At 41.1% G+C, this 24,398-nt stretch overlaps 1 protein-coding gene across 2 annotated transcripts in view; it reads right to left on the reverse strand.

Moving 5' to 3' along the window:
* Positions 1-24,143, reverse strand: part of mast3a (microtubule associated serine/threonine kinase 3a) — a 29,861-nt gene extending 5,718 nt beyond the window's left edge. Inside the window, exons 1-22 of one of the 2 annotated variants that reach the window (XM_018677064.2) lie at positions 23,909-24,143; positions 22,334-22,365; positions 17,269-17,357; positions 16,372-16,444; positions 14,295-14,315; positions 14,041-14,119; positions 10,828-10,988; positions 8,121-8,196; positions 7,636-7,845; positions 6,202-6,303; positions 5,428-5,560; positions 4,649-4,734; positions 4,226-4,311; positions 3,705-3,913; positions 3,409-3,547; positions 3,001-3,133; positions 2,736-2,901; positions 2,491-2,592; positions 1,657-1,779; positions 1,248-1,360; positions 866-1,047; positions 76-197 (exon numbers count right to left, since the gene is read on the reverse strand). In XM_018677064.2, coding sequence (XP_018532580.1) covers positions 76-197; positions 866-1,047; positions 1,248-1,360; positions 1,657-1,779; positions 2,491-2,592; positions 2,736-2,901; positions 3,001-3,133; positions 3,409-3,547; positions 3,705-3,913; positions 4,226-4,311; positions 4,649-4,734; positions 5,428-5,560; positions 6,202-6,303; positions 7,636-7,845; positions 8,121-8,196; positions 10,828-10,988; positions 14,041-14,119; positions 14,295-14,315; positions 16,372-16,444; positions 17,269-17,357; positions 22,334-22,365; positions 23,909-23,947 — 2,476 coding nt within the window. In that variant the 5' untranslated portion in view covers positions 23,948-24,143. Of the gene's footprint in view, positions 1-75; positions 198-865; positions 1,048-1,247; positions 1,361-1,656; positions 1,780-2,490; positions 2,593-2,735; positions 2,902-3,000; positions 3,134-3,408; positions 3,548-3,704; positions 3,914-4,225; positions 4,312-4,648; positions 4,735-5,427; positions 5,561-6,201; positions 6,304-7,635; positions 7,846-8,120; positions 8,197-10,827; positions 10,989-14,040; positions 14,120-14,294; positions 14,316-16,371; positions 16,445-17,268; positions 17,358-20,080; positions 20,561-22,333; positions 22,366-23,908 lie in introns of those variants that run through there. The other variant, XM_018677063.2, reaches the window with a different exon arrangement.
* Positions 24,144-24,398: the final 255 nt, after the last annotated feature.

Here is a 24,398-nt window from a genome sequence, read left to right on the forward strand (position 1 = left end):
ATTAGCACAGGTGTTGCAAAATTGCAAAATATCAGGAGATGACAACACAGAGGTCAGGGTTTGCATTTGTCTCACCCTCCTCATCTGGAGCGATGGCAAAGCGAGGCATCACGTCGAGGCTCTGGGTGCTGTTCATCACCAGTGGGCTGGCGCTGCGCTCTGACTGAGAGGAACTGGATGAAGCACGAGGACGAAGACTGCAAAGGGAAACACAAGATCATACAAGATTTCAGTTAAACTGCAGATAAGAATCTTTTAGAAATTGGGAAACAAATATATTTAAGCAGAACTACAAGCAAGGAACTGTGCCAACTATGGACCAAAAATAAAACAACAGGCAACAAAATTCAAAAATTTCCATAAGTACAACTAAATGAGCTTTGTTATGTAGCTTCGTAAATACTAAGTTACATTCATGTTGAGGAAAAACATTATTACTGATTTGAGCTGCCAGAGCATCACAACTCGGTCTGTAAAAGGTCATGTCAGACATTAATGTCTTAACACTTCATTCTATTTGGGGTCATAAGGGGAACTGAAGCCTTTCCCAGTATGCACACAATGGAGGGCAGGAACCTTGACACTTCCATTCACACCATCAGCAATGTAAATGTTTCCACCTGCCCTGCATGTCAGGTGGAGAAAGTCAGAGCACACTGAGGACACTCTCCAAAAGGATCAAACCTGTGTGAACTGACACGGTTAGGAAGGAGACGTTTCATCACTATCTCATAAAAAGAGAGAAAATATTACATCTCCATCTCACATCTTTCATAAAATCTGCAGCTAACAAGGCAGGAAGGAGGACTGTATTTTTTTTCTTCTCATAATAAGGATATCACTCTCTGGTGTTTCATGCTCTCACCTCCCCCTGTGTCCATCTGCCCTCCTATCTCCACCAGCCAAGTGTTTGTGCCCATCGCCAGGTGAAAGGACTCCCCTGCCCTCCCACCGCTCCTCCTTCTCCTCACTGTGGCTTCGCTCTGATGACGAGAGGCTCTGGTTGGACGGTGTGGAGGTGGACAGGTGCTCTGTGCTGCTGTACACCTAGATTTTAAGGACAAAGTGTGGTGAATCTTTGCTCTCCTTTTGTCATGTATGGTTGTTTCACCAGGACCTCTGCTGGAGTGTTTTACTCAGAACTCATATCAGTGATTTGATCATTTTATTTACATTAGATAGGCCTTTTAATAGTGTACAATACTGGAGGCTGTGTGAGGATCAGTAAGCAGAGCCAGGACAAATACCTTGCTGAAGCGGTGGGCCACAGAGGAGAACTGTCTGAGCTCCAGAGATGATTCATCGTCATTGGTTTCATCATCTTCATCTGAGCCCAGGTGACAGTAGCGCTCTGATCGGGCTGTAGGGATCAAAAAGACAGTGCATTAAAAAATCAAAAACTGGTGACATTGTTTGTGCCATAATTGAAATTGCTTCCTGGCACCTCTGTGAAATTAGGTCTCTGCCTCCCCCAAAAAAACAAAAAATCTCACAGCCTATTCTCATAGTAGTGTGTCCTGCTGTGTTTCTAACCGAGGTGTGTGTGTGGCTCTGTCTGTGTGTGTGCAGACTGAGACACATATATGTATCATAGTTAGGTCAGTCCGTACGACCTCACAAAAGGTTGTGTGTGTATCTGTGAATAAATCCACATACTGTCAAAGTAACTGGTGTCCTCTTCAGTCTCTAGTTGAGGTATGAATTCTGCTTTCTGCCTCAGAAGCCCGTTCCAGTCCAGACCCAGGAAAAACATATGCATCTTCACTTCAGTGGTTCCACCTGGAGAAGAAATAAGACAAGAAAGGTCGGTATGTAGAGCTTGGTTTACAGCTACTCCTCAGCCAAAATGTGAGGGGTGCCTCCCTTGATACTCTCATACAAGCCTTTGTTGTGAGAACATTGAGTTTAATGATAAGAGTGCTTTCCTCTGGAACTGCAGCTAAGGATTATTCTCATCATTGATAAAACTGACGATTATTTTCACAATTGATGGTCTGTTCTATAAAGTATAAGAAAACAGTACCACAGTATTGTACAGCTCAAGCTGTTGTCATCAAGTCCAAAAGTCCAAAATTAAAAAATATAAAATTTACTAATACCAAGAAAAGCAGTTAATTCTCAAATCTGAGAAACTGGAACCATCAAATGTTCTACATTTTTGCTTGAACATTACATAAACCATTTATCAATTAATAAAATGTTGCCTTATAAATGCTGTCATGATTATAGTTTCAAAATGAACATAAAACTGTGTCTCGGTTTGGCAGTTTCTATCAAATAGAACTATAAAAATTGGCTAAAACTACCTGCACCAGAGCTGAGATATGTACTTTATACCTTAGGCGAAAGAGAAACTTTTGACAATTTGACATTTCTCCTCATCTGACTCATAATGACTATCCCCTTCCAGTGAGATGTCTCAACCTGGGACCCACTGGGCTGCACTCCAAAGAGCCTCGTCCACACACCTGTCAACAGTCACCCACCAACCTGTTCCCAGACGCTCCAGAGGACTCTGTCTCAGCAGTCTGGTGATAAGGTCCTGGGCATCAGCTGGCAGAGCGTCCTCCCCGTCTGGCCAAATGATCTCATCTAGTCAACGAAGCACATACCAGTAATCTAATGACTTAATGCCTTAAGGTAATGACTTCATTTCTGAAGAGAAAAATAAAATATTAAACTCACATAGAAGAGTTAACAATGATAACAGTGCATTAAATGTAAAGATCTCTTACCATTAACCACCTGACCAAAAAGCTGCTCTGGTGTGTCTCCAAAGAAAGGCACACAGCCCACTAGGAACTCATAAAGGATAATGCCCATGGCCCACCAGTCCACAGGCTTTCCATAGCCTTGCCTCAGGATCACCTCTGGAGCGATGTACTCTGGAGTCCCACACACCTGTAGAGATGAAAAGCAGAAGAAGATAAATTTGATGTCAGTTAAGGTCGTAAACACAACAGAAGAGATGAGGAGAAGAGGAGATGAGAGGAAACGAACCTGTTTGTCGATGAACTCTCTGGTATCTTTTTCAATGTGTCCTTCATACAAGTTGGTGGTCATGTTCATAAGACCGATCTTTGACAGTCCAAAGTCTGTCAGCTTAATGTGTCCCATGGAGGTGATTAACAAACTATAAAGGAAGGAAAACATAAAAATGTTTAATGTTACATCAAACGCTAATCCCAAATCATAAATCTCAGATCAAGTGAAAAACATCGAAGGCTGAACATTTCAGAAAATTCTCCGACTTCTGAAAGATTGCCAGTCTTTAAAAAAATTATGGCAAGACTAAAAATGATGAAAGCTTTAAAGATATTAGACGATGGTTGAAAGCAAAGATAAAAGAAATAAAAAATGTGACATGTGTGGGATTGTTTGAATGTGTGTGACTGGTTGGACACTCACTTGTCAGGTTTGAGGTCTCTGTGTACGATGCCGTAGTTGTGAAGGTACTCCAACGCCAGCACAGTCTCTGCAAAATACATCCGTGCCATGTCCACAGGAAGGGGACCAATGTTCTTCAAAAGGTTTGCACAATCCCCACCTTTAAGTACAAAAGAGGCCAAAACAGGAGACTCTGTCAGATCGAATGCTTTGTGCAGGACGACTAGGTTCAATGTGTACTTCAGGCCAAATAAACATTTACTGGAAAGACATGACACCTTAATGTGTTATGCGTTGACAATCCAAACTAACCCTACCTTCCACATACTCCATGACCAGGCAGAGGTGCCTCCGTGTCTCAAAAGAGCAGAACATAGACACCACAAACGGGTTCTCAGCAAAGGTTAAAATGTCACGTTCCACAAACACCTGCTGGATCTGGTTCCTAAGTATCAGGTTCTGCCTATTTATCTTCTTCATGGCAAAGCGTTGACGTGTTTCCTTGTGGCGTACCAGAAACACAGCCCTGCATGGAGGAACAAGGGGATGAAGAAGGGAGGGAGGAGGAAATAAGAAATATGACAAAACAAACAGAGATAGAAAGGAAATGATGAGAGTGGAGGGGAGATAAATTGAGAGATTTCATTAGGAAAAGAAGGCGGCAAAAAAGATGCATTCAGACTTGGAATAAAATTGTAAACAAATTCTCAGTGTAAACAAAAATACTACGGCGACACATCCTCATTTTAGTTTCTTTTCCGCTTTTATTGGGTACTCTGTGGTGCCCACAAAGAGAGTGAGTCAGTCGTATACAAACAAAGAAGTCTCTCTTACTCACCCATAGGCGCCATTGCTAATGAGCTTGATAGTCTCAAAGTCACTCTCCAGTGGTTTCCTACGAGGAGGGGTGCATGCCGCTCGGCTCTGAATCACACACATCCAAAAACAGAGATGGAAAATAAGAGGAACTTAACTGCTGCATTGCTTCTGAAAAGTCTAAGTCCATGCATGTCATGACTTCACTGTGATAATGTGAAGGATTTTTGTCTGCCTGTATAAGCAAGTCCTTCATTCATCACTTAAACTGCATCTATCCCAGCAACCCCCCGTTCAGTTGAAACAACACTCTACCTTATAACATTTTTTTTTTTCAGTACAACTTCCACTGCTGTTAAAATCCCACCACTCCACCCACCACTGTTTATTCTGTCAAACCCAAAGTCACTTAGTTACATCTTGACTGTTCAGTGTAAGCTCATACCTGTGTAGGTGTTGTCTCTCCAGTGTCATCAGACTCTCTGCTGGCTGACCTGTGACTTGGGCTCGTCTGCTCAAGGTGGACCATCTCTGTGAAAGCATCACACATGCAGACCAATCTCCATTCAGCTTAAATGAGCTCCAGTGAGGATAATGAATGTTTACACAACTGTAGGCAGTGATACTAGCTGAATAATGATGCTTAATAAAACTAAATCAGAAAACTGTCACTGTATTCATAGCATGTTTGTTGGCAGATTTTTTATGGCATTCGTTTCCAACGTGTCAGTTCAGTTTGAAGATTAACAGAATCAAATTCAGTCAAATGAGGCTCTACTCTGCTGGATATCACTGTGGAAAGCAGTGCTGATACACAGTCTGGGAGTGGAAGTGTATTGATGCTGTCATCAAACTGAGAAAAGGCTCAAGCTGTCGAGAAGGAAGGAGTTAAGTGATGCAGGAACTGAGACTAGTGAAACTCTGTTGGTGATATTATCTTTTATCGGTTTTTTGTGTAAACATACCTCTCCACAGATCACATATCGAGAGAGTATAACATTGTTTTGAAAATCATGTTAATTTATTCTGTTATAATAGTGAAATTTGATTTTACTCAATAGAATGCACAAAAGAATCTAATTTTAAACAGAAAGAAAATAAAATCATACTAATCTCGCACAAAAATACAGTGCTATTCAACTGAAAGAAAATATTAAAGAATGCCCAAATAGAAAAATGAAGTAGACAAAATAATAAAATTAAAACAGCAAGTCTGTGCTGCACCTTCCAGCGGATCCCTGGTGAGGCCGAGCTGGCTGATGATGTATCTGGGAATATCGGTCTTGATGCCCTGGCCCACCTTGGCTTGACCCTCTGCAGCTTCCAAACGTTGGTAAAACTCCTCTGGATCAAACTCCTGAATAGCAAAGACAAAAGGCACGTTGTGATTTCATTTTAGTTTTACATATTATATGGATTGCTTTAGCGAAACAAAAAAGAAAGCCCCGACTTCTCAGACAGTGCAGGAAAGTGTTAAACAAGAAATACTTAGAAGAACTGCAAACTGACAAAACAGGAAACACATGTTGCCCTGTCTGGAACAGCATTTTTGTATTAAGATCCAATAAAGTAAACAGGATGACATGCATCATGTAGTATGAACGTTGCTGCAACAAACAAGCAATCATCCTGGCAGAGATGGTAAGGTTGAAAAAGTAAACCCAGTCCGGGACAAATATCTATTTCAGAACTTGTGAATCTGAATTATCAGCTGCACATCTACCGCCCATATTAAAGGACACATAAAGACCTTCAACTCAAAAAACGCTCCTGTCCAACAAGTCAAACTTGCTGTTGGCTTATTCCAACAACAACTGTGTTATTATTATAATAAAAACTATCATTACTGCAGCTTATCATCAATGCATGAGTCATCTGTCATGCCTGCATTTGAGGGGGACAGATAGTTTGCCCAAAGCTCTAAGCTGGTGAACATAACGTTGATACCGTGTCACTGTTTTACATTTAATCACTACTTTGTCTGCACAAAATTCTTACCAGACACTCCAGGAGCCTGGCAGGCCTGGAGATGATGATGAGAATCTTCTTGACCAGTTTGGTGATGATGGTCACCTCCTCGCTCTCTGAACGCTCATATGCCTGATAAGGAAAGGACAAAGGATGATGGATTATTAGTGTAATTTAATCCAATTGGCAGAGGCCACGAGGCAGCACAGCTCATCCACAGAGGCTGTCTGCACTTTGTTCTGGCTCACATTATTTTTAGCATCCATTTCATCTTCCTACATTATCTGTTGTTGATTCAAGGGATCATGGCTGGTATTTAGACATATTGCATCAATGCTCGTTTCTGCTTGCTGCCTTGCCAGTTTAATAAATAATAGAAAACACTTGCAAATACACTTTTATTAACTCTCATTGTCTCCATATCTTAGTCTAACATTGCCATGCCTTGGTCAAACAACAGATTCAGAATCTGTGTTGCAGAAATGGTGAAAGAGTGGTGTCAGTTAGAGTTCAGGTTAGTTTGCTGATAATTTTTAACAGGCAGTGTCCTATCCTGTCGAACCTGCTACAAGATTTGTTTTTAAAGGAATAGCCCTCCAAAACAAAAACAAACAGCAGTATGAAACAGTAACTCCAGAGAGAAACTAGGGAGTGCGGGGACAAATTAAAATATTTTAACATGTGACTATAAGGGACCGTTTGCTTAAAATAAACTTTTTATGAGCTGGGAAATTATTCCCCTTTTCTTTTTTCTATCTATTGTAATAACAATTTCTTTAAATCCCTCTGGTGAGTGACTCAAGATTTGAGCTGGAAAATTATTTTCTTGGCCAAGATGAAAAAAATTATTACAGAGATCTGGTCTAGAGGAAATTATAGACAAAAAAAAAAAAGCCATCCCTGTCGGACGGTGGGATAAACGAAGCTACTAGGATACTGGATGAACAGAAAAAAAACACTGCACTGACTGTGCTAACTGTGGCACTACTATAAATGAACTCCACTTTAAATTAACCAACTTTTTGAGTAAAAAGAGAAAGTCATTCTGAGTCTGAGTCTGCAGCAGAGGCTGTAATCTGTTTTACAGAAGGCAGCATTTACTGCAGAAAAAAGGTTGGTGGAAAGGTTATGTAATAAATCATTACATAATCAAACACTTGACCACTGCACAGATCTATGTAATGACATAAAATGACAACACCATTACTTGCCAATGAGCTAGAATTACTGCCAACTAAAAAACAAACAGGCAATTTCAATTCAATGTTCCCAGTACAGCTACAGTAGAGCATGTAATGTCCTAGAGGGCAATCTGAGCTACCAACAACCAGAAATCTACTAATGTACTAATTTAGAAGGAACAAACATGGCTGAACAGCTGAATAACTATAACTAAATAAAATGATCTGCGTGTTTCTTAAAGTCAGATGGAAAAACATTTATTCAAGATGAAAAAACACTCACCTCATGCAGCAACTTCTCCAGCTTCTCCTGTAGCTCTACAAAGTACCTGGAGGTGACCAGGCCTTTCTGGGACTTGTCCAGACAGTCTCTGGCGAGCTCCAACAGCTGGTGCTGAATGAATCCCAGCACACCATCAGCCAGGGGCAGAGCGGTGCCCGGGGAACACTCTGCAATGATGTCGAGCAGCCGACCCTCCATCTGGGCCGTCGCCTGGGAAACAAGCAAGATGGAAGACTTCATTTAAAACAGTGACAGCAGTACTGTATTAACAATTTCTTTAAATCCCATCGGTGTGTGACTCAAGATTTTGACTTTGCAAGGAGTGATAAAATCTCCTCTCCTGGTTTCCATGTGTAAAAAAGCTCAAGCACACCTGTAGTTTGTCCTTTTGCATGAGGATACACCAGCGACACTGAAGATGTTTAGGAAATACGGATCAGAGAGAGAGAGAGAGAGAGAGAGGGCAAGAAAAGCAAAGACTATACCTTAGGAAAGCGTTCTTTGTATACATGGTTCATCATGACAATCTCATTGTCAAATGTTCCACAGGTCCGTCCAGGGCTGGATGAGAACCAGACAAAAGAGAAAAACAAAAAAACAAATTAGAAATCCCTAATAACAATAAACACCATAAAATATTTCTGAACAGATAAAGCTAATAACCTATGGATGCTAAATTTGAATCATATAAAAATAATAGAACTGACTTGCAAACTGATAGTGGATTGAGAGGTGACAGAAGGAGGAGGCTCATATTACAGAGGCATGTTTCAAATAATTGGTGTTTTAAAATCAACAAAGGATGATATTATGTTATTAAAGCCACATGAAATCCATAAATTACAAGATAGTGTTTACTGCCACCCCAAGTCGTAAACACAGCATGTTTGAAAATGATACTAATGTGATTCAGATCAGGTTCTCATCTCCAGTATCTATGACCACATCTGTTGTGTTCACTGGGCTTCGGTTACGAGAGGGCACCCTTTAAACTGCCCACAGACATTACAAATCAATGAACTGTCATCACAAATGTTAAAAATAGCAACCCTGGGTGCTATACATCACATACTACAAATAACAATATCAACATGTGACAAGCACTTTACTATTTCTGGGAAACTACAACAGTTGCACATGCAGTGCAATTTTATTTGAGGGCAACGGCAACCATTAACCCCTTGAGAACTATTTGAGGGCAATAAGAAATGCTTTACACACCCTCTGGAGCTATTTGGAGCAACGTGGACACTTGTCCATAGTAAATACATGCCAGTAATTCAGATGTGTTTTAATAGCATTACAAAAGTCCATTACATTGATTTAATAAGACAAATGGTCCAACAGTTAAGCAAGAGTTTCCCCTCTGGTGTAACTGTTAGAGGGTTTATGGAATCTCATGTTTCATCTGTGAGCAGCTGATCAGTCAGGGGTCACATTTACAAACCATCTGAAAGAAAATGTTTTTTCTTCTTGTTGTTGCTGTTGTATATAAACTTTAATAATCAAACTAAAAGTTAACAAGCCTATATCATTGTAAAATTTTGAGTTAACTTCATAGTACACTCACATTTTTAAATCAACTTTAAATTAGAAACCTATATGTTAAGATGTTTATTCAATAATAACAAAGACCTTCTCGTACACAAGTCTTGACTATAACTTCCCTCTAAACAGAAAGCAACCACTTCTGCATACCTAGAACAGTAGACATATCTGGAGTCTTCTCTGCCAACCACAGAAAGGCCCTGTGTGTGTGTGTGTGTGTGTGTGTGTATATATATATATATATATATATATATATATATATGTGTGTGTGTGTGCATTTTATTTGTTTGTGTGCAGTGTGTGTGAGTATGAAGCACAGGCAGGAAGACGTCACAGAAAAAGCAGCCACATCAAGATATTTCCAACACCCTCCACAACCCATTATAAACGTCTCCAGCAACCTCACAAGTCCCCACCACCAGAGCTATTCAGAGGGCTTGGGCTTGAGTGTTTAATAAGAGCAGAGAAGCTAAATGATGAGGAAATTCTATATTCTAATCCCAGTGGATTACCAGTAACCAGCACAGAGGCTTTTTCCAGAACCACATGAAATAATTATTCCACCATATTTGAATCCTCCCAGCCAGTATTTCATCATTTATAATCATACATGAAAGATTCTAAGGAATATTGGGCCTACTTTTGTCATTTCGGGGCTGAGCAACAATCCCACCAAGTGTGACATTGCTTGTTTGCATTTACAGTTCTGCGAATTAGTAGCACACTGATGCTAACTACAGGCTTCTCAGTGGTTAATTTTTCTCTCATAAAGTTATTTAAAATCCATGTTTGAGGAAGCAGTCGCGTACTAGAGGGAAATGTACACTAGGTGCTCATTTTATGCCTTAATCTTCTGGGGGTGGAAGACTTTACAAGAGCTTCACAGCTCACATCTTCAATTAGCACAACAGAATTTTCCAAGCACAGTGCAGCACCACATTGCAGTTACAGTCAGGCATACACCTGAGCTGAGCCGAAGAAATGGCATATAAATGTTAGCTAACAGGAAAATTCTGCTAGAAGAGAGGACACTTTGGTTCAATAATCAAAAATACAAATCATCTATTATTATTACAGTACACACTCTCTTGGCCTATAACCTTAAATGAGGCATTTAAACTAGGAAGGTTAGTTTGCTGCCTTTTAGCCACACTAATACAGTGTGACGCTTTGATGTTTTAGTTTAGCTGTGTGCAGCTTCTTCACTGGTGCCCTGCTCTGTCTGCACAGTGTCCACCCAGACCACACTTAAGAAGACAAGAAAGCTTAGCATGTTGCTAGCATGCTGATATACTGATATTTTGCAGTGTAATCACAGGACCTATTCTAAACCTGGTTATAACAGTATGTTATATATTAAATAATTCTTTCTCTGAAATGAACATCTGTAATGTAAGCTGTGGTGGACGTACCAAACCACATGACATCTATCTTCTCTCTTGCCAGACTGTACTTCACTTGATCATGACCTTAAAACCTCAGCCTGGAGAGCTGTGGCTCTTTGGTTCCATCCATTCAAATAAAACTAATATAATGAGATTCTCTCTTCTTCCAGTGCAGTGCAGTGTTATGGAAATCTTTGTTTAACAAAAGCAAATAGTCCATACGTCTGGACAGTATAGTTGTTATATAAGGCCAAGCTACCTGAGACTGCGTGAACGGAGCCTGACAGGGGGCGAGGTGTGGTGTGCTCCTTCTTCATCCGCCACGCTCTCTGTACTCCGGAAATGTTTGAACAGGAAGTGAAGATCATCTTGTGTGGGTTGGAAGGGCAACTGGTGCAATAACTCCTGGGAAGAAGAAGACTGGGAGGAAAAAGCACACAGGGGAGCAAGAGAAATGGGGTATGTACAGAGAGGTGGGAAAGAAGAACTGGGATTAATCCTAAATATATGATAAAAACAGTTGACTAGTGAATGCTAAAATACCACCTATTTTCTATTTTTGTCTACTTGTACCTGCACATTTATATCTACATTATGTTTTGTTTCTACAGCTTTGATGATATAACATCCTGTGTTAAAAGGCTTCCTCTGATAAGAGTCACACTACTGTTCTCTCAGTTTCACTCATTATCCTGTTAATACCCAGAGTCTTAAAGGTTTTCATGTTCTACCATAGATCTGACTTAAATGTAACACTTAACAATGACATGCAGAGAAAGGCTGCAGTGAAGTAAAACATCATAAACCCCTTTCTACTTTTAAAAGGGAACAGAGTGAGATTTAGTGTTCTGTTTCCCTGAAGCAGGATTTTTTTTTCCTGCTGCAACATGCCCTGAGGAAGGCAGCAACAGCTGCTGTGTTGGCCATGCACGCATTCGTTTTCTCTTTCCAAGCCAAAATGTGTGACACGCAGCCTGGAATTTATGAGAACTCCCATCTGGCTGGGATCTTGTGTTTCAGTGGAGGAAGAGCAAAGGAAGAGTGGCTCATCTTGACAGGAGAAAAGAGAAAAAGTGAAAGGACAACAGAGTGAAAAAGAAACTTGAATAAAAGAAAGCCATGAAAGAGCAAGGAAGACGCAGAAAATAAGTGATAAAAACAGGGGGAACAAGACGCCCTAAGGAGGAAACTAGAGACATGTCAGAACCGAGCAAGAGCAGCATAAAGACCTCACTGACAGCGAGCCTGAAAGGAGCATTGTGTGAGGAGGTCTGACCTCACCGTCTAAGAGCCATGTGGTTGGCCATACAAAATTACGGCCGTGACAGAGGAGCCGGGTATTGTTTTTCTACAACCAACTGCAGTTTCAGTAATGACTTTAAAGACAAAATCTCAAGATAATCACTACAGAAACCAACAACAAATAACTAATGGGTGTAACTGGGCAACTCGACACGTTCCCTTCGCCTGACTTTTCCCGAAAGGAAACGCTGAGTGGGGACATGTGAAATGCTGTACAGTCCCTTCTCTTTTGTGATGTCATGCAGGAAAAAGAAACCATGCATTTCAACAAGACCTGTGTTATTCTAGCGATTAGACTTATTATTCCTGTACTTTCCCCTCAGTCTAAAGGGGCTACACAGAGAACAGCTCAAATCATTTTGGTATGAAGTCATTAATTTAATAAGGATGGTCACATGGTAAAACATTAACTTCACTGTATGACTTTCCAACCACTGTGAATTTTTTAAATCTCTCATTAGTTCCACTGCAAATACTAAATTTACTGTTAAATTCAGCCTGAAAAACAAACCATATGGAGTAAAACTGCATATTTTAATTGTGTCACACACACACACACACACACACACATATATATAAAACTGTTCATCTTTAATCATTCAACCATTACTGTGTAAAATAATTCCAGGAAAACTCTGGGAAAGGCATCTGAGGATTCATTCCCATTTCCTCTCTGTGCTGGAAAGTCTGATAAAAGCCTGATGATGGAAGGATGCATCATCACTGGATATATCCTGTTAAAGCTGAGTCATAAAGAGATACAACATCCATTTCTAGTCAGCTGTTTTGAGTAAATCAACTGCTGCTGAAAGTATGGTCGCCCAGACTGTCATATAATAGTGTTTTTACATCTCCTCTGAGAATGTATTCATATTCAGACAAACGTGTCAGTTATTCAAATGATTTCAGCAATTTGGTATGTTCAATCTAAATGCTCTACAATTGCCACTCCATTGAAAATCTTTTGAAAATAAAGCTGTCACCACCTGTAGACTTGAGAGTGTGCTTCTTGTAAAAAAAAAAAATTCTGTTTGTTTCCTCACCAAGGAAAGGCTGTGGTTAGCTTGGATTCGTGTCAAATACAAGTGATTCAAACAGAGACTAGTTTTCACAGCAGAAAAAAGTATGAAAAAATCCAAAGAAGAATTCCTCAAACTACTCCAGCGGCAGAATCCCCCTTTCTGTCATCCACTGGATCATCAATAATTTTGAAGCACTCATATTTTTTGCCAAAATGTACACTGCTACTGTCTCGTTCACCACAGATGATCCTGTAGAGTTTGTGATCCAGGGCCTATTCTTCATACATTGATAACCGACTTATCCAGATTAGAATATTGACGATTTAAAGTTGGCTTAAAATTCATCTGGAACTTTTGCAAGAGTAACAAGCCTAAGGCCCAAATCTGTGAATCCCATGCAGAGATCAATTTTTGAGATTCAAATAGTTTGCTTTCTTAGATTTATAATGAAACTATGTTGATATGACTTTTAGATTGGAGCATTTAATGTTGTAATGAAAACAAATCCAGGATTAACAAATCAAGCCTCAAGTCAGCCTGAATTAGTTAAGCCACCTCTGAAGAACAGGGCCTAGGTGTAAAATAAATTTGGTTTGCACATTCTGAAACATCCTGCTCACATACAAACTTTCCACAGCCTCTTTTCATACCTACAGGGGGTGAGAGTTTCATAGATTTTGTGTGAGGCATCACTTTAAACTTCTATAACAAAAGCTGAATCTTGAGAGACTTAGCTTAAGATAATAAATATGGTTCTTGTCTTCCACCTTGATTGTTGGTAAGTGAAATAATACACATTTTCACAGTTCATCTAAAATGTGGTCCAGGTACAGAGCACTTATGTAACAGAATGTCCTCCAGGGGTGAATTATAAATCATCAACTATTTATAGGTGGATTTATTTCCTCGTAACACCCACGCTCTGTGTAATATGATGGGATTTACAGTTCAGTCAGTCAGCGCCATAAGTTTACAAGACACCATGGCACTGTAAACTGATTGATAGAGTGAGTCTAAGCAACACAGGAAGCTAAATGCTGCCACAGCAGTGGTTTGGAGAGAGGGTGAATATCTGATAAAGGAAGGAGAGAGAGAGACCTTACAGAGAATGGTGATTACAGGAAGACACAGAAACAGGCTCAGCTTACAGATACTGATGAACTAGGTGCGTTGGTGCAGTATCCAGACGAGGGAACTGAAGCCACAGACCACCGTCGTCCATCCGCTCTGCAGAGACAAAACAGAAGCACACTGCTCAGTGGTTGTTTGCTATTGTACATAAAACCAGCACGACCTCACTCCAATGCTCAGTTTTACCTTTTTATATCCATAAATCTCATTTCATTAAAAAACATCTTCTCATGCAAGTTTGAATACTTGAGAGAGTTTGTTATTTTCTTACCTTTCAGTGCGGGCCAGCTGGCTGCACAAACGCAAAAAGAGGAAGACACAAATGGGGGAGGTGAGAGATGCAGAGAAGAAGAGGGGCAGGACGAGACATAAAGTGAGAAAGAAAATAGGGTGTTTAATGATAGTGACAGAGTAAGTCTGGCTGTCAGAGTCACAGTCTTGTTTGTCAGAGCTCGCAGCCAGTGGCAGTCTGCTGCTGCTGAACACCTGCCAAGCTGCTGTCATACTGCAGCACTCAGACCCACAGACACAGCTTGTGACTCATTATACAAACACAAACAGAATACACTCATAAACAACGCATACATATACACCACAAAACGCCCAGCCAGACCACTACTACACCCAGAAAACCTCAACCTTTGTGTGTAAAATTTCTGCCTCTGCTATCGCTGCTGTCCCCCTTCTTTTCCATCCAATATGGCACTGTGGGGACGTGGCCCAATTTCTTTCACTGATTCAATCTGTGATGACAAGGATGGTCAAATGTTTTCTTGCAGATACCAGCTCTTGGGGACATGTAGCTAAATCAGAGGTGACACAATCAAATTGGATGGTTCTGCTCTGAGATGTGAGGATTAGTGAGGAGTATCAGACGTGTGTGTGTGTGTGTGTGTTTCTCATCTGATTCATATCTGATATGTATGCCATCTATTATGTGTCATTAAAACATATACTGTTAATATCAGGTTGTTGTATTCAGGTTCTTGAAGGCTTAAGGGGGTAGAGGCCAAGATTAAAAACAAGGTTTTAAATCAATGTTAGAATCAATGCCTGGGGTGTAAAGGGGAAAAAAACACTACTGTGGGCCAGAGTGTTGGCAGTCCTCACACCCAAAGGTTAAAAAAAGCATCTTTAATGGTGATGAGGGAGCTGCAACTAAATGATTATGCCTCACCCTTTTTCTTTTCATTTGCATTAAAAAGACTTTTTTCATTCTTTGCGTCAACGTCAGCTCTCACACGTCTGGCTATGCCATGTTTACATGAAAAAAATAATTGCACAAACAGCAGGCATATACAGCCTCTGTGAATAACAAATAAACCCAGTGGAGTTCTCAAAAGTGCAGTCACAGCATCTGTCTACACACTGGCAGCTTAAAAAGTCTCAATAAATTTAGATGAGTCATGCAGGCTCGTGCACGGCAATTCTACCAGGAGACGTCCCCTCTCCGTCCCTGAGCTTATGGTGCAATATGCTATACTGCACTGCAACATTAAATGCTATTACGCAACACATGATAGTTCAGATAAGCAGCATATACATTAAAATATATTCAGTGATACAGAGTGAGCAGCATATCATTGAAGTTTCTGTGTATTGTACTTGTATCCTTTCCTTACTAGGGAGTCAATAACACACTATTTTCTGCTGTCAGACCAGGATGCCAGTTCTATCTACTGCTCCTCTAAATCCCAGTGAGTCTATACACAATTGCAAGAAACGTGATGAGAGGGCAAGCTCTGCAACTTTTCCCCCATAATCACAGCAGTCCTGGGTAATGAGCGTGTGCACCGACTTGCCGCCTTAATTGGCTTGAAAAATGCCAAGATCCATGTCCAGCAAGTGGCCCTGGGGCCTTTGAGCTGGTCGGACTTGCCTCACCATTGCCTCATTTTCCACTACAGGGGTAAAAGGGAACAAGCCAGGGCATGTTTGTGATAAATGCAACTCAAGTTTACTCCAAAAAACAGAAAATGTCTTGACTTATTTTTGGTTTTTACTCAAAAAGGCTAACAGGAGAACAATGTTGGTGCTCTGTCAAAGTCGTTATGAGTTGGTTTTGGCTTGGTCGAGCATTAATCCTGCTGGGGGAAAAGTCACTAATAAAGCAGCCTGACTATCTCTAACGCTTACTAGTGTTGAATGAATACTGAATGGAAATGTACCTCTGCTGGCCTTTATTTCTTATGTTTTGAACTTCAGCTGTATGCAGAGTTATCAAACCAACAGTTCTACCAGTTTTCTACTTTATGCACTGGATATGGAAAATATTACTGTCATAAGTTGGCTGAGCTGGAGTACCTTTGTCCAAAACCATATTAAAAAGCATTTAAGTTAATTCTTACCTGCGGGCAAACTGGAAGTTGGCAGAGGTGCTGGCAGAGACATTTCTGGGGCTTTCTGAGGGACTGCTGCCAGCTGAAGAAACAAAACACTGTTACAAACTTTGAAAATGATCACAAGCTGTAAGAAACTACCTACATGACTATTTATGTGTTGAATCATTTCTCTGGCTTGTTTTACATGATCACTTTGAAATATGCTCAGAGATCATCATCATAAATGTTACAGTTTCACTTCACATTTTAGCCTGAAGCTACAGTATCAGACTTAATTACATTAACACACTCACAGACATTAAGTAGGCCTCTCTTTTTACTAATACAAGAATCTCAGTTTCAGCAGACAGCACGGAGTCCTGTTGTTGGTCTCACCAAACCACATCCTATTGAAAGGGTCACTAAAGGGTTTTTGTGCCAGACCCTGAGGACAAATCAAAGCCACACCCTAAGTCACTTTTTTTAATGGGTGCAGAGAATGAATGACTCTCCGTATCTGGCAGCTAGATTAACAAGCAACAAGGAATGAGTAGCTACATGAGGAAGCAACATGAAAAACATCATCACGTGGAGGAAGAGTGTTGTATGACTTATGCACTATACTGTGGGAACATTATAATCCAACAGCAATAAAAAGCTTGATGAACACCAGAGGAAACCAGTAGCTAGTCTTGTGACATTCAGCATCAAAACAAACACAGGGCTGAGGGCTCATATACAAGATAAAAAGTCAAAGAGTCAAGGTCTCCCGTCACAGATGAGACCATTCATCTCATCAGCCTATTTGCACTCACCTGTCTGTTTTCCGTGTGATCATGTCTATGCCCAATGAACCTCCACTCTAATTACCAAACAATATCAAGTGCTGAGCCAAACATGCAACTAAAAGCAACACACAAGTACCTGTGGCAAGTGGGAGAGGTGAAAGTGGTCGTGAGAGCGTGGGCGACGGGGTCCCGACTGCCAAACTCCTTCTCTTGTTGTTACGAGAACTGTGAGAGGAGGAAAACAAACAGAAGAGATAAAACATTTGCTTATGCAATTACAAACGTGATTGCCCAGAGGCACATTGCTGTTTATCGGGTCTTTTATCAGTGCTGTAAACAAGTCACGTAGAAAAAAAACACGGTCAACCTATGAACTTCAGTTGTTGATCGTGATAAAGAAAACACTGATATGTGTGATGGCACTGGCAATGGTGTGTACACATACACATACACACGTAACTACAAACATGTGTGCATGTAAATATATAAACACAGACACAGAGTATGTGTTACTTTTTACTACTGTGGCTACAAAGGTTACCAAAACAAAGGAAATACCAAAACTAAATGAATATCCAAGTATAATGATGAGTATGAACTATGTGCTATGTGCTATGCTAAGTACAAATGATGATCCAGTGATGTCTGGTGTGTCTGCGGGGATTTCCATGTGAGAATATGGGAAACATCTAGAAATATCTGTGCTTGTACCACTAAGAGCGCCTGATCCTATAGAACATCCTTGGCCGGTTGTTATACAAGGAACAGACCCAGTGACTTCCATGACGTAACTGTGCAAGCCATAACATACTGTCTGTACCATTACAGATCTGTCACACACAATCTTTATTCACATGTAAACAACACAGACTGATCTAAAGGTAAGATAATCAACAATCAGACTGTGAGTCAAAGGTTCAACAGTTGATGCAACTTTGGGTACAGGTTTTTTCTAAACAATATAACAACTCTGCCTTACATACCAACTTTAAACCGCTCATGACTTTAACTGAGACAATGTCAAAGAGGTGATGTTTCACTTCTGCAGATACTTTTGAGGCTGGTTGTTTGTTTTATTCTGACAAAAGTTGGTTTCATTCTAGCCTGTTGGTTGGCTTCAACTTGCAACCAGTGTTCCTCATTGTTACTGTGCAGCTTTTTTTCATACAATCAGTAATTTCTTCTTAACTCCTTTAAAGGAAAAAAAGTCTTGAAAAGTCACATATAAAAGTGGTGACTGGCAGACCTGTTTAAAAACTGGCAGGTACTACTAAGTGGCTTCTCCCTGACTGTGACTCACCCACATGGATGCCAGTGTCGTCATGATGCAATTACTTTAAAGTTCAAATGTTATTTTGTCCACTTCCTCCATGTGTGTGTATGTATATATATGCCTGCAGGCTTCTGTAAACCTGGTGCAATGTTTGCCAAGGTCTTCATTTGGGATAGAATTAGGGCTCCATGCAAGATTGTTTTTTTTTTTTTTTTTTTTTGCTTTCCCCACAAAGCTGAGTGTAATCCCATCATGCTCTCTGTTTCATCCCGGTGATGTCGATGTCATCTCTCTTTCTCTCTGGCAGTGACCTAAAATAATTGAGGGGCTGAGACAACAACAGAGCCTGACGTTTCTGGGTCGGTGCTGAGGGAGATTCACACGGTGTATGGCCCCCCAACCCAAAAACTGGCAGAGATGGTAAAGCAACAGAGGGAAGAGAAAGCCAATAAGTGCTTGACTTTGGCTTCAGTATGTCTAGGGCACAGCTCCAACTGCATGAGACACACATATAAACGTACCCCATTTTATTCTTATCTGAAAATAAACAGACAGCCTTTTATCACACTGTCAAGCCTGGACAAAAATGGCATGAAAGCATCACTGTATCACACCATGACCACGTGTGAGCTTTATCAACCCTTAGCAACGATAAGGGCACTCATATCTGAGACTAACAATAGTGGTATGTAGAGTGTGTTGCAGGCAGCCATGAAATATGATGAATATAGGCCACTGAGATGCAGGCCTGCAAGTTTCACATGTCTGCCGATGGTGAAAGGGATGCATTTATTCACTGAGCTCCAGTCAAAGCCACACTGTGTTGAATGGGCTGCATGACTGATGCATGATCCCCAAGCTGCATGGAAAAAGTAGATAGTTTGACAAACTAGAGTAGCTGGTTAAGACTATATAACACTAATTTAAAAGATGAGAGCATAGGTTTACCACCATAGTCCTGCTCAGCTGTAGCTAATGCAATGTATATCATGATCAGAGCAAAGGATTTTATTATAGACATTGGGGTTGTGCCTCAGAAGATTAAACTGTTATAAATTATGATAAGGTCACTCACTGAGTGCCAAAGACACACTGAGTCTTTACAGGGCATGAAAGGCAAATTTTACAGCTCCACTTAATGAAGGCTGATAACATTTATCTTAGAGATAAAAGCACATCTACGACACTACAGTCCCACTAACCACATCAGTGTATTGATCGGCACTGGGACTCTGTGTCGTTTTATGCGACAGCTGGCAGCAGACAATGCAGTCTGCCCACACACGCATACACACGCACACACACACAACAGTCTACAATGGCCACGTTTCTCCGTCGGAAACAAAAACTAGGGCGGATATAACCGACATACAGTAACGTACTGTGGGCCATCACAGACACCACAGTGGCATTATCAATCTGAGCTGGTCGCTGGTGATGTTATCAGACACGGTGGGGGGTTGCGTTTACGTGCTGTGAATCGAATAACTCAACATAAACGCTCAACAAATTGCTGTTTGTCAGACAGTGAATGGTACAGCTCTGCGGGGAGCCGATGACAACCACAGGCGGAGTACATGGTCTTCTGCTTTGAGGCGGTTTAGTCCAAGACTGGATCGGGTTTGTGTGTAAATTCAGAAAAATGACTACTACAAACAGGCTGTGTTGCTTTTACCTTTTAGATCTTTTCATCATGGCCCCGGTCACAAAACTAGTTTTGTAGCTCGGCAACACGGTCCAGTAGTAGTTTTGATCAGACATGGTGGTGGTGATGGATAAAGCCAATCAAGATATGAGAATTATCCTGTAGTTAAAGCATCGTGTTACAGTGTCTCTCCGGTGGACTTGTTTCTGGTGGTGGTTAGCTAGGCCAGTACGCAGTGTCCAACGGCACAAACTCCATTCAGCTTCGGTACAAACTGACCCCAGATCCACGGCACGGCAGCTCTGAGGCACTGAGCGACTGCAACGGCCATGTCCGCTCTGTTCATTCGTGCTTCTCCCCGTTACCGGCAATATTTCCAACAGAGTACGTCTCCAGCGCTATGCGACATTGTCGAGAGATACCTTCGCCAAAATATCAAGAGTGATACAAACTTTCCAGCAAAAGCACCGTCCGCCGCACCGCGCAGCCGCGTCAGCGCGCGCCGGAGGGAGGAGGGACTAATGATGCCTTTAAGTGTTGTCGGAATTTGAGCAGACATCTACTAAAACACGAATGAATCACCGAGCGACTAAAAGACTGCTGGACTGTGTATTTCTAGTGATAACACAATCCCAGCGTCAGTTAAATGCATACACCTAAATATCTTAAAACATTAAAGGTAAAAAAAAAAAAAAAAAAGAATGTTCCCATCAAGTCGTTTATTGGTTACAACTGTCAGTTGTGGACCTTACGAGTAGCCTTGAATGTTGCATTCAAGTGTCATCGTGTGATTTTTATGCATTTCAAAAACTGCACAGCAGTTGTTCCCATGAGTTATTACAGTTTCCTTAGCTACATTTAAAAATCTAGCCATTGTTTTAAAAGTTTTAAAACAGTTTTAAAAGCAGGGATACACAGCATAATAACACGATATAATCTTAAACTGTGGTGTTGGGTGGACATGGTGAATTTCATTGTCAGTTTAATTTGTTTGGGAATGTCTGTGTAAAAACTTTACATGGTGTATATTTCTGTCTTGTTAAACTGAATTACCACAAACGGGGGAGTTGATAAATGTTTCATAGGGATTTAGTCTAGCCTATTATACAGTTTAAAGTACATGATTGAAAAATCTTACTAAAACAATAAGATCACAATAATTAACCACAGTCACAATACAGGTCCCTAACTAAATATTTGAGTGTTTTGCACATTGAAACCACCATTCATCTTTATCAATGATCTAACAATATTAAAAGCTACTTAAAATACATTCAATATTCCACTCCACTTCCACTCCTCCATTAGGCCTACCACTCAGACACACAGGGTGGTGTTACAAACAGTGATAGCTTTCATCACACACACTGCATCAACATTGCATGAACATTTCCTTGTTTTTTCTCCATCACCTTACTGGAAGGTGAAAGCAGTAGGTAAGCAGCACAAAATGTTTTCAGCTATCCAAGATCTTATCATCCTTCAGCTGATATCTGCTGTTAGCATTTCCAGTGATTCCGATATTTCCTCTGACTCATCTACAGTGGAAGCAGCCTGACTGAATCACTTCACTAAAGCCAAAGGAAAGTCCCAGAGTATAGAGACTGATGTTGTTGTGAATCCAGTGCCTCCTATTTGAACAGCAAACTCACAATCAAGTTCCTTCATGCTGTTCACATGTGTCACTCCTTTGTTAATAAAATACCATATGATCTGTTCCTGCTGTGTACAGTTCCTATTAATCATCAGCTGATTACTGGATGGAGGAAAACAACGCCAACACCGAGCAGCTAAGAGCTTGCTCAGCTTGCTTGTTCAGTCCACATATTTAAAAACATAATTACAAGGACAGCAGATTATTAACTCTGCTGTAGCAAAATGTGAAAAACTGATTCATATATCACAATGAGCATTGATTTGTTTAGCAACAAGGGAGGGGCAGCATATTGATTCTCACACACTGAGAAGATTTCCTGCATGGCTCTTCCATCTGTTATAACACCAGAGGTTTTTGCACCTTATCTCCGTCTCTGCTCTCCCTTTCCGAGTTTGCGTCAAACCTGTCTGAGCGGTGAGACTGCTCTGTCTGTCAAGCGATCCTCATGAGCAGTTTCAGAGCTTCTTGTGGGCCTATAAAGGTGTGAAATACGACATGCATGCACACAAAGCTGACAGGTGACAGACACCTGGCTGGTCTGGTTTGAGGAGGAGGAAGGAAAGGGGGTGGGGGTGGGGGGCAAAAGGCCAATGAGAGCACAGAATAAGTCAGTTGATAATACTTACATATTTCCCCTGCGAGGAAGACTCAGTTCTTTCTAGAATAGAAGAGATGGGAAAGATTGGATTAATATTTTCCCCCAAAAAAAATCATGTTTTCCTAATAACATTGCTTTGAAATGCAGATATCAGCCTCTGCTGTTTGAGCAGGGATGTTTACTGTTTGGTTAGAGGGCTTCTTCATGAATCGATATATTTTCCTTATCAGGGGACGCTTCTCATTTTGAATCATTTCTGTTTCTGTGGTTATGAAAGCACACGTTGACTCCTCAGAATAAACAGGGAGGAATGTGGAAAGAACAGCTAAGGCTACAGCAGTTTTCCAGATGGATTTTCCCTAAATGCATACTTCTCTGCCATCCCCACTAATCTTTATTTCAATCGTGTGTAAATATCATTAGACGCAGTATGACCTAGTTTCTTGCACGAGAAACGGGTCTTCTAGTCATTTAATGGTGAGGATGTATGGATCCTCACCAGTGGCTGAAGGGTGGTTGTGTTAGACTGAGTGCACAGAAATAATTCTGAGGCACTGATTTCATCCTATCTCCTAAAGACAGTTCCTTTCAGGCAGTGATTAAGGCATGCCACTGTCATATTAAATCACTGTGGGCATACAGAGAAAAGATGTCTTAATTACTATACTTAAAGCTTAATCACTAAATGAGAAGACATCAATTTGTGCAACAGGACTTAATGAAGACCAACATTATGTTATGTCCTCTTAATGGATTTCTTGGAGACATGGAAGCAAACCTGAATAATTTCACCATCCTGTTCATTATTAGAATGATAACAGGGCATCACTTAAATCTAAATTGCAGATGATTGTATGGCAAAAAGGAAACCAATTACTATAATTGAATGGGGAGCATCCAGTTTGAACTGATGAGTCTTTCATCACAAACCAAGCATCACCTCCTCCATAACAGACCTGCAGAGACAATGCTGCTTTCACTACTTCATTTATGCAGTAATTGTACACATGAATGAACCTGAAGTAGAGGAGGAGAAAGAAGAAACACTTCATTATTCCCACTCTGGACATTCCTAGGAGATAAACATGGTGCCCAGGAGAAGATTAAAGGGATGTTTCTGCCAATCATGCAGGGAGCCCTTGGGTTTTGAGCTCCTATCACCAAGGCAACCACATCCACCAAAGCACCAATGGGGAGATCCAAAATAAACACAGTAGGTAGTGAAATCAGCTCTGCTATAGCCTCTATGTTGGTAAACTGCATTGTGTGCACGAATTACTCCAATTCACAGAGTCAGTGCCACCGCCTGTTCTCGTGAATGGACACCAGACGTGGTGAAATAAATGATCGAAACAAAACAATCCTAATATTTCCAAACGATGTCAAGTGATTATTACGGGAGAGAAAGAAAAAATATTACAGGCTTTAGAGGAAAAGATGAAATATTAAGAGGGGGGTCAGCTGCTACACCCAGAGCAGTGCCTGGAGAAATCCCTCGCATCGTTGCCAATGGTTCATTATTATCATCATCATCATCATCATCATCCTACAGTCTCATCCCGCTTGCCTGGAGACAACCACATCGCTGTCACGACACCCTTACCTGTAGACCGCGGCGTCTCAGGATATTCGGTTCATCCATCACTGAAGGCGATTTTCTAAATGAGAAACAGAGCGGATCCTGGATCAGTCAGCCCATTCTGCGCTCCGTCCTCCTCTCCCCGGGAGCATGGATAGAGTCCTCCTCGCTGCTGCTGCTGCCACTGCTCCACCACCAACACCACCTCCTCCTTTTCGTCCTCTTCCTCCCCCCTCCTTCTCCTCCTCCCCCTCCTCCTCCCCGGGGCGAGCTATACCACAAACCCGGCCCCACCACGAAAAGGTGGTCACTTCACGAGGGGACGTTAAGGGAGGAGACGGGGTGGAGAAAGTTCGTTTAACCCAGACCTGGTGATGAAGTGAGAGGGCGTGTTGACCCCACCCTCTTATTGATATTCTGTGATCAGCTGACAAATGCAAAAGTACCGGTTTGACTGTGTGTAATGGGCATTTTCCAAGTCCAGGACCATCAAATACACAAACATTTAAAAGAT

Source organism: Lates calcarifer, linkage group LG4, assembly GCF_001640805.2.
Source record: "Lates calcarifer isolate ASB-BC8 linkage group LG4, TLL_Latcal_v3, whole genome shotgun sequence".
Classification (NCBI taxonomy): domain Eukaryota; kingdom Metazoa; phylum Chordata; class Actinopteri; family Centropomidae; genus Lates; species Lates calcarifer.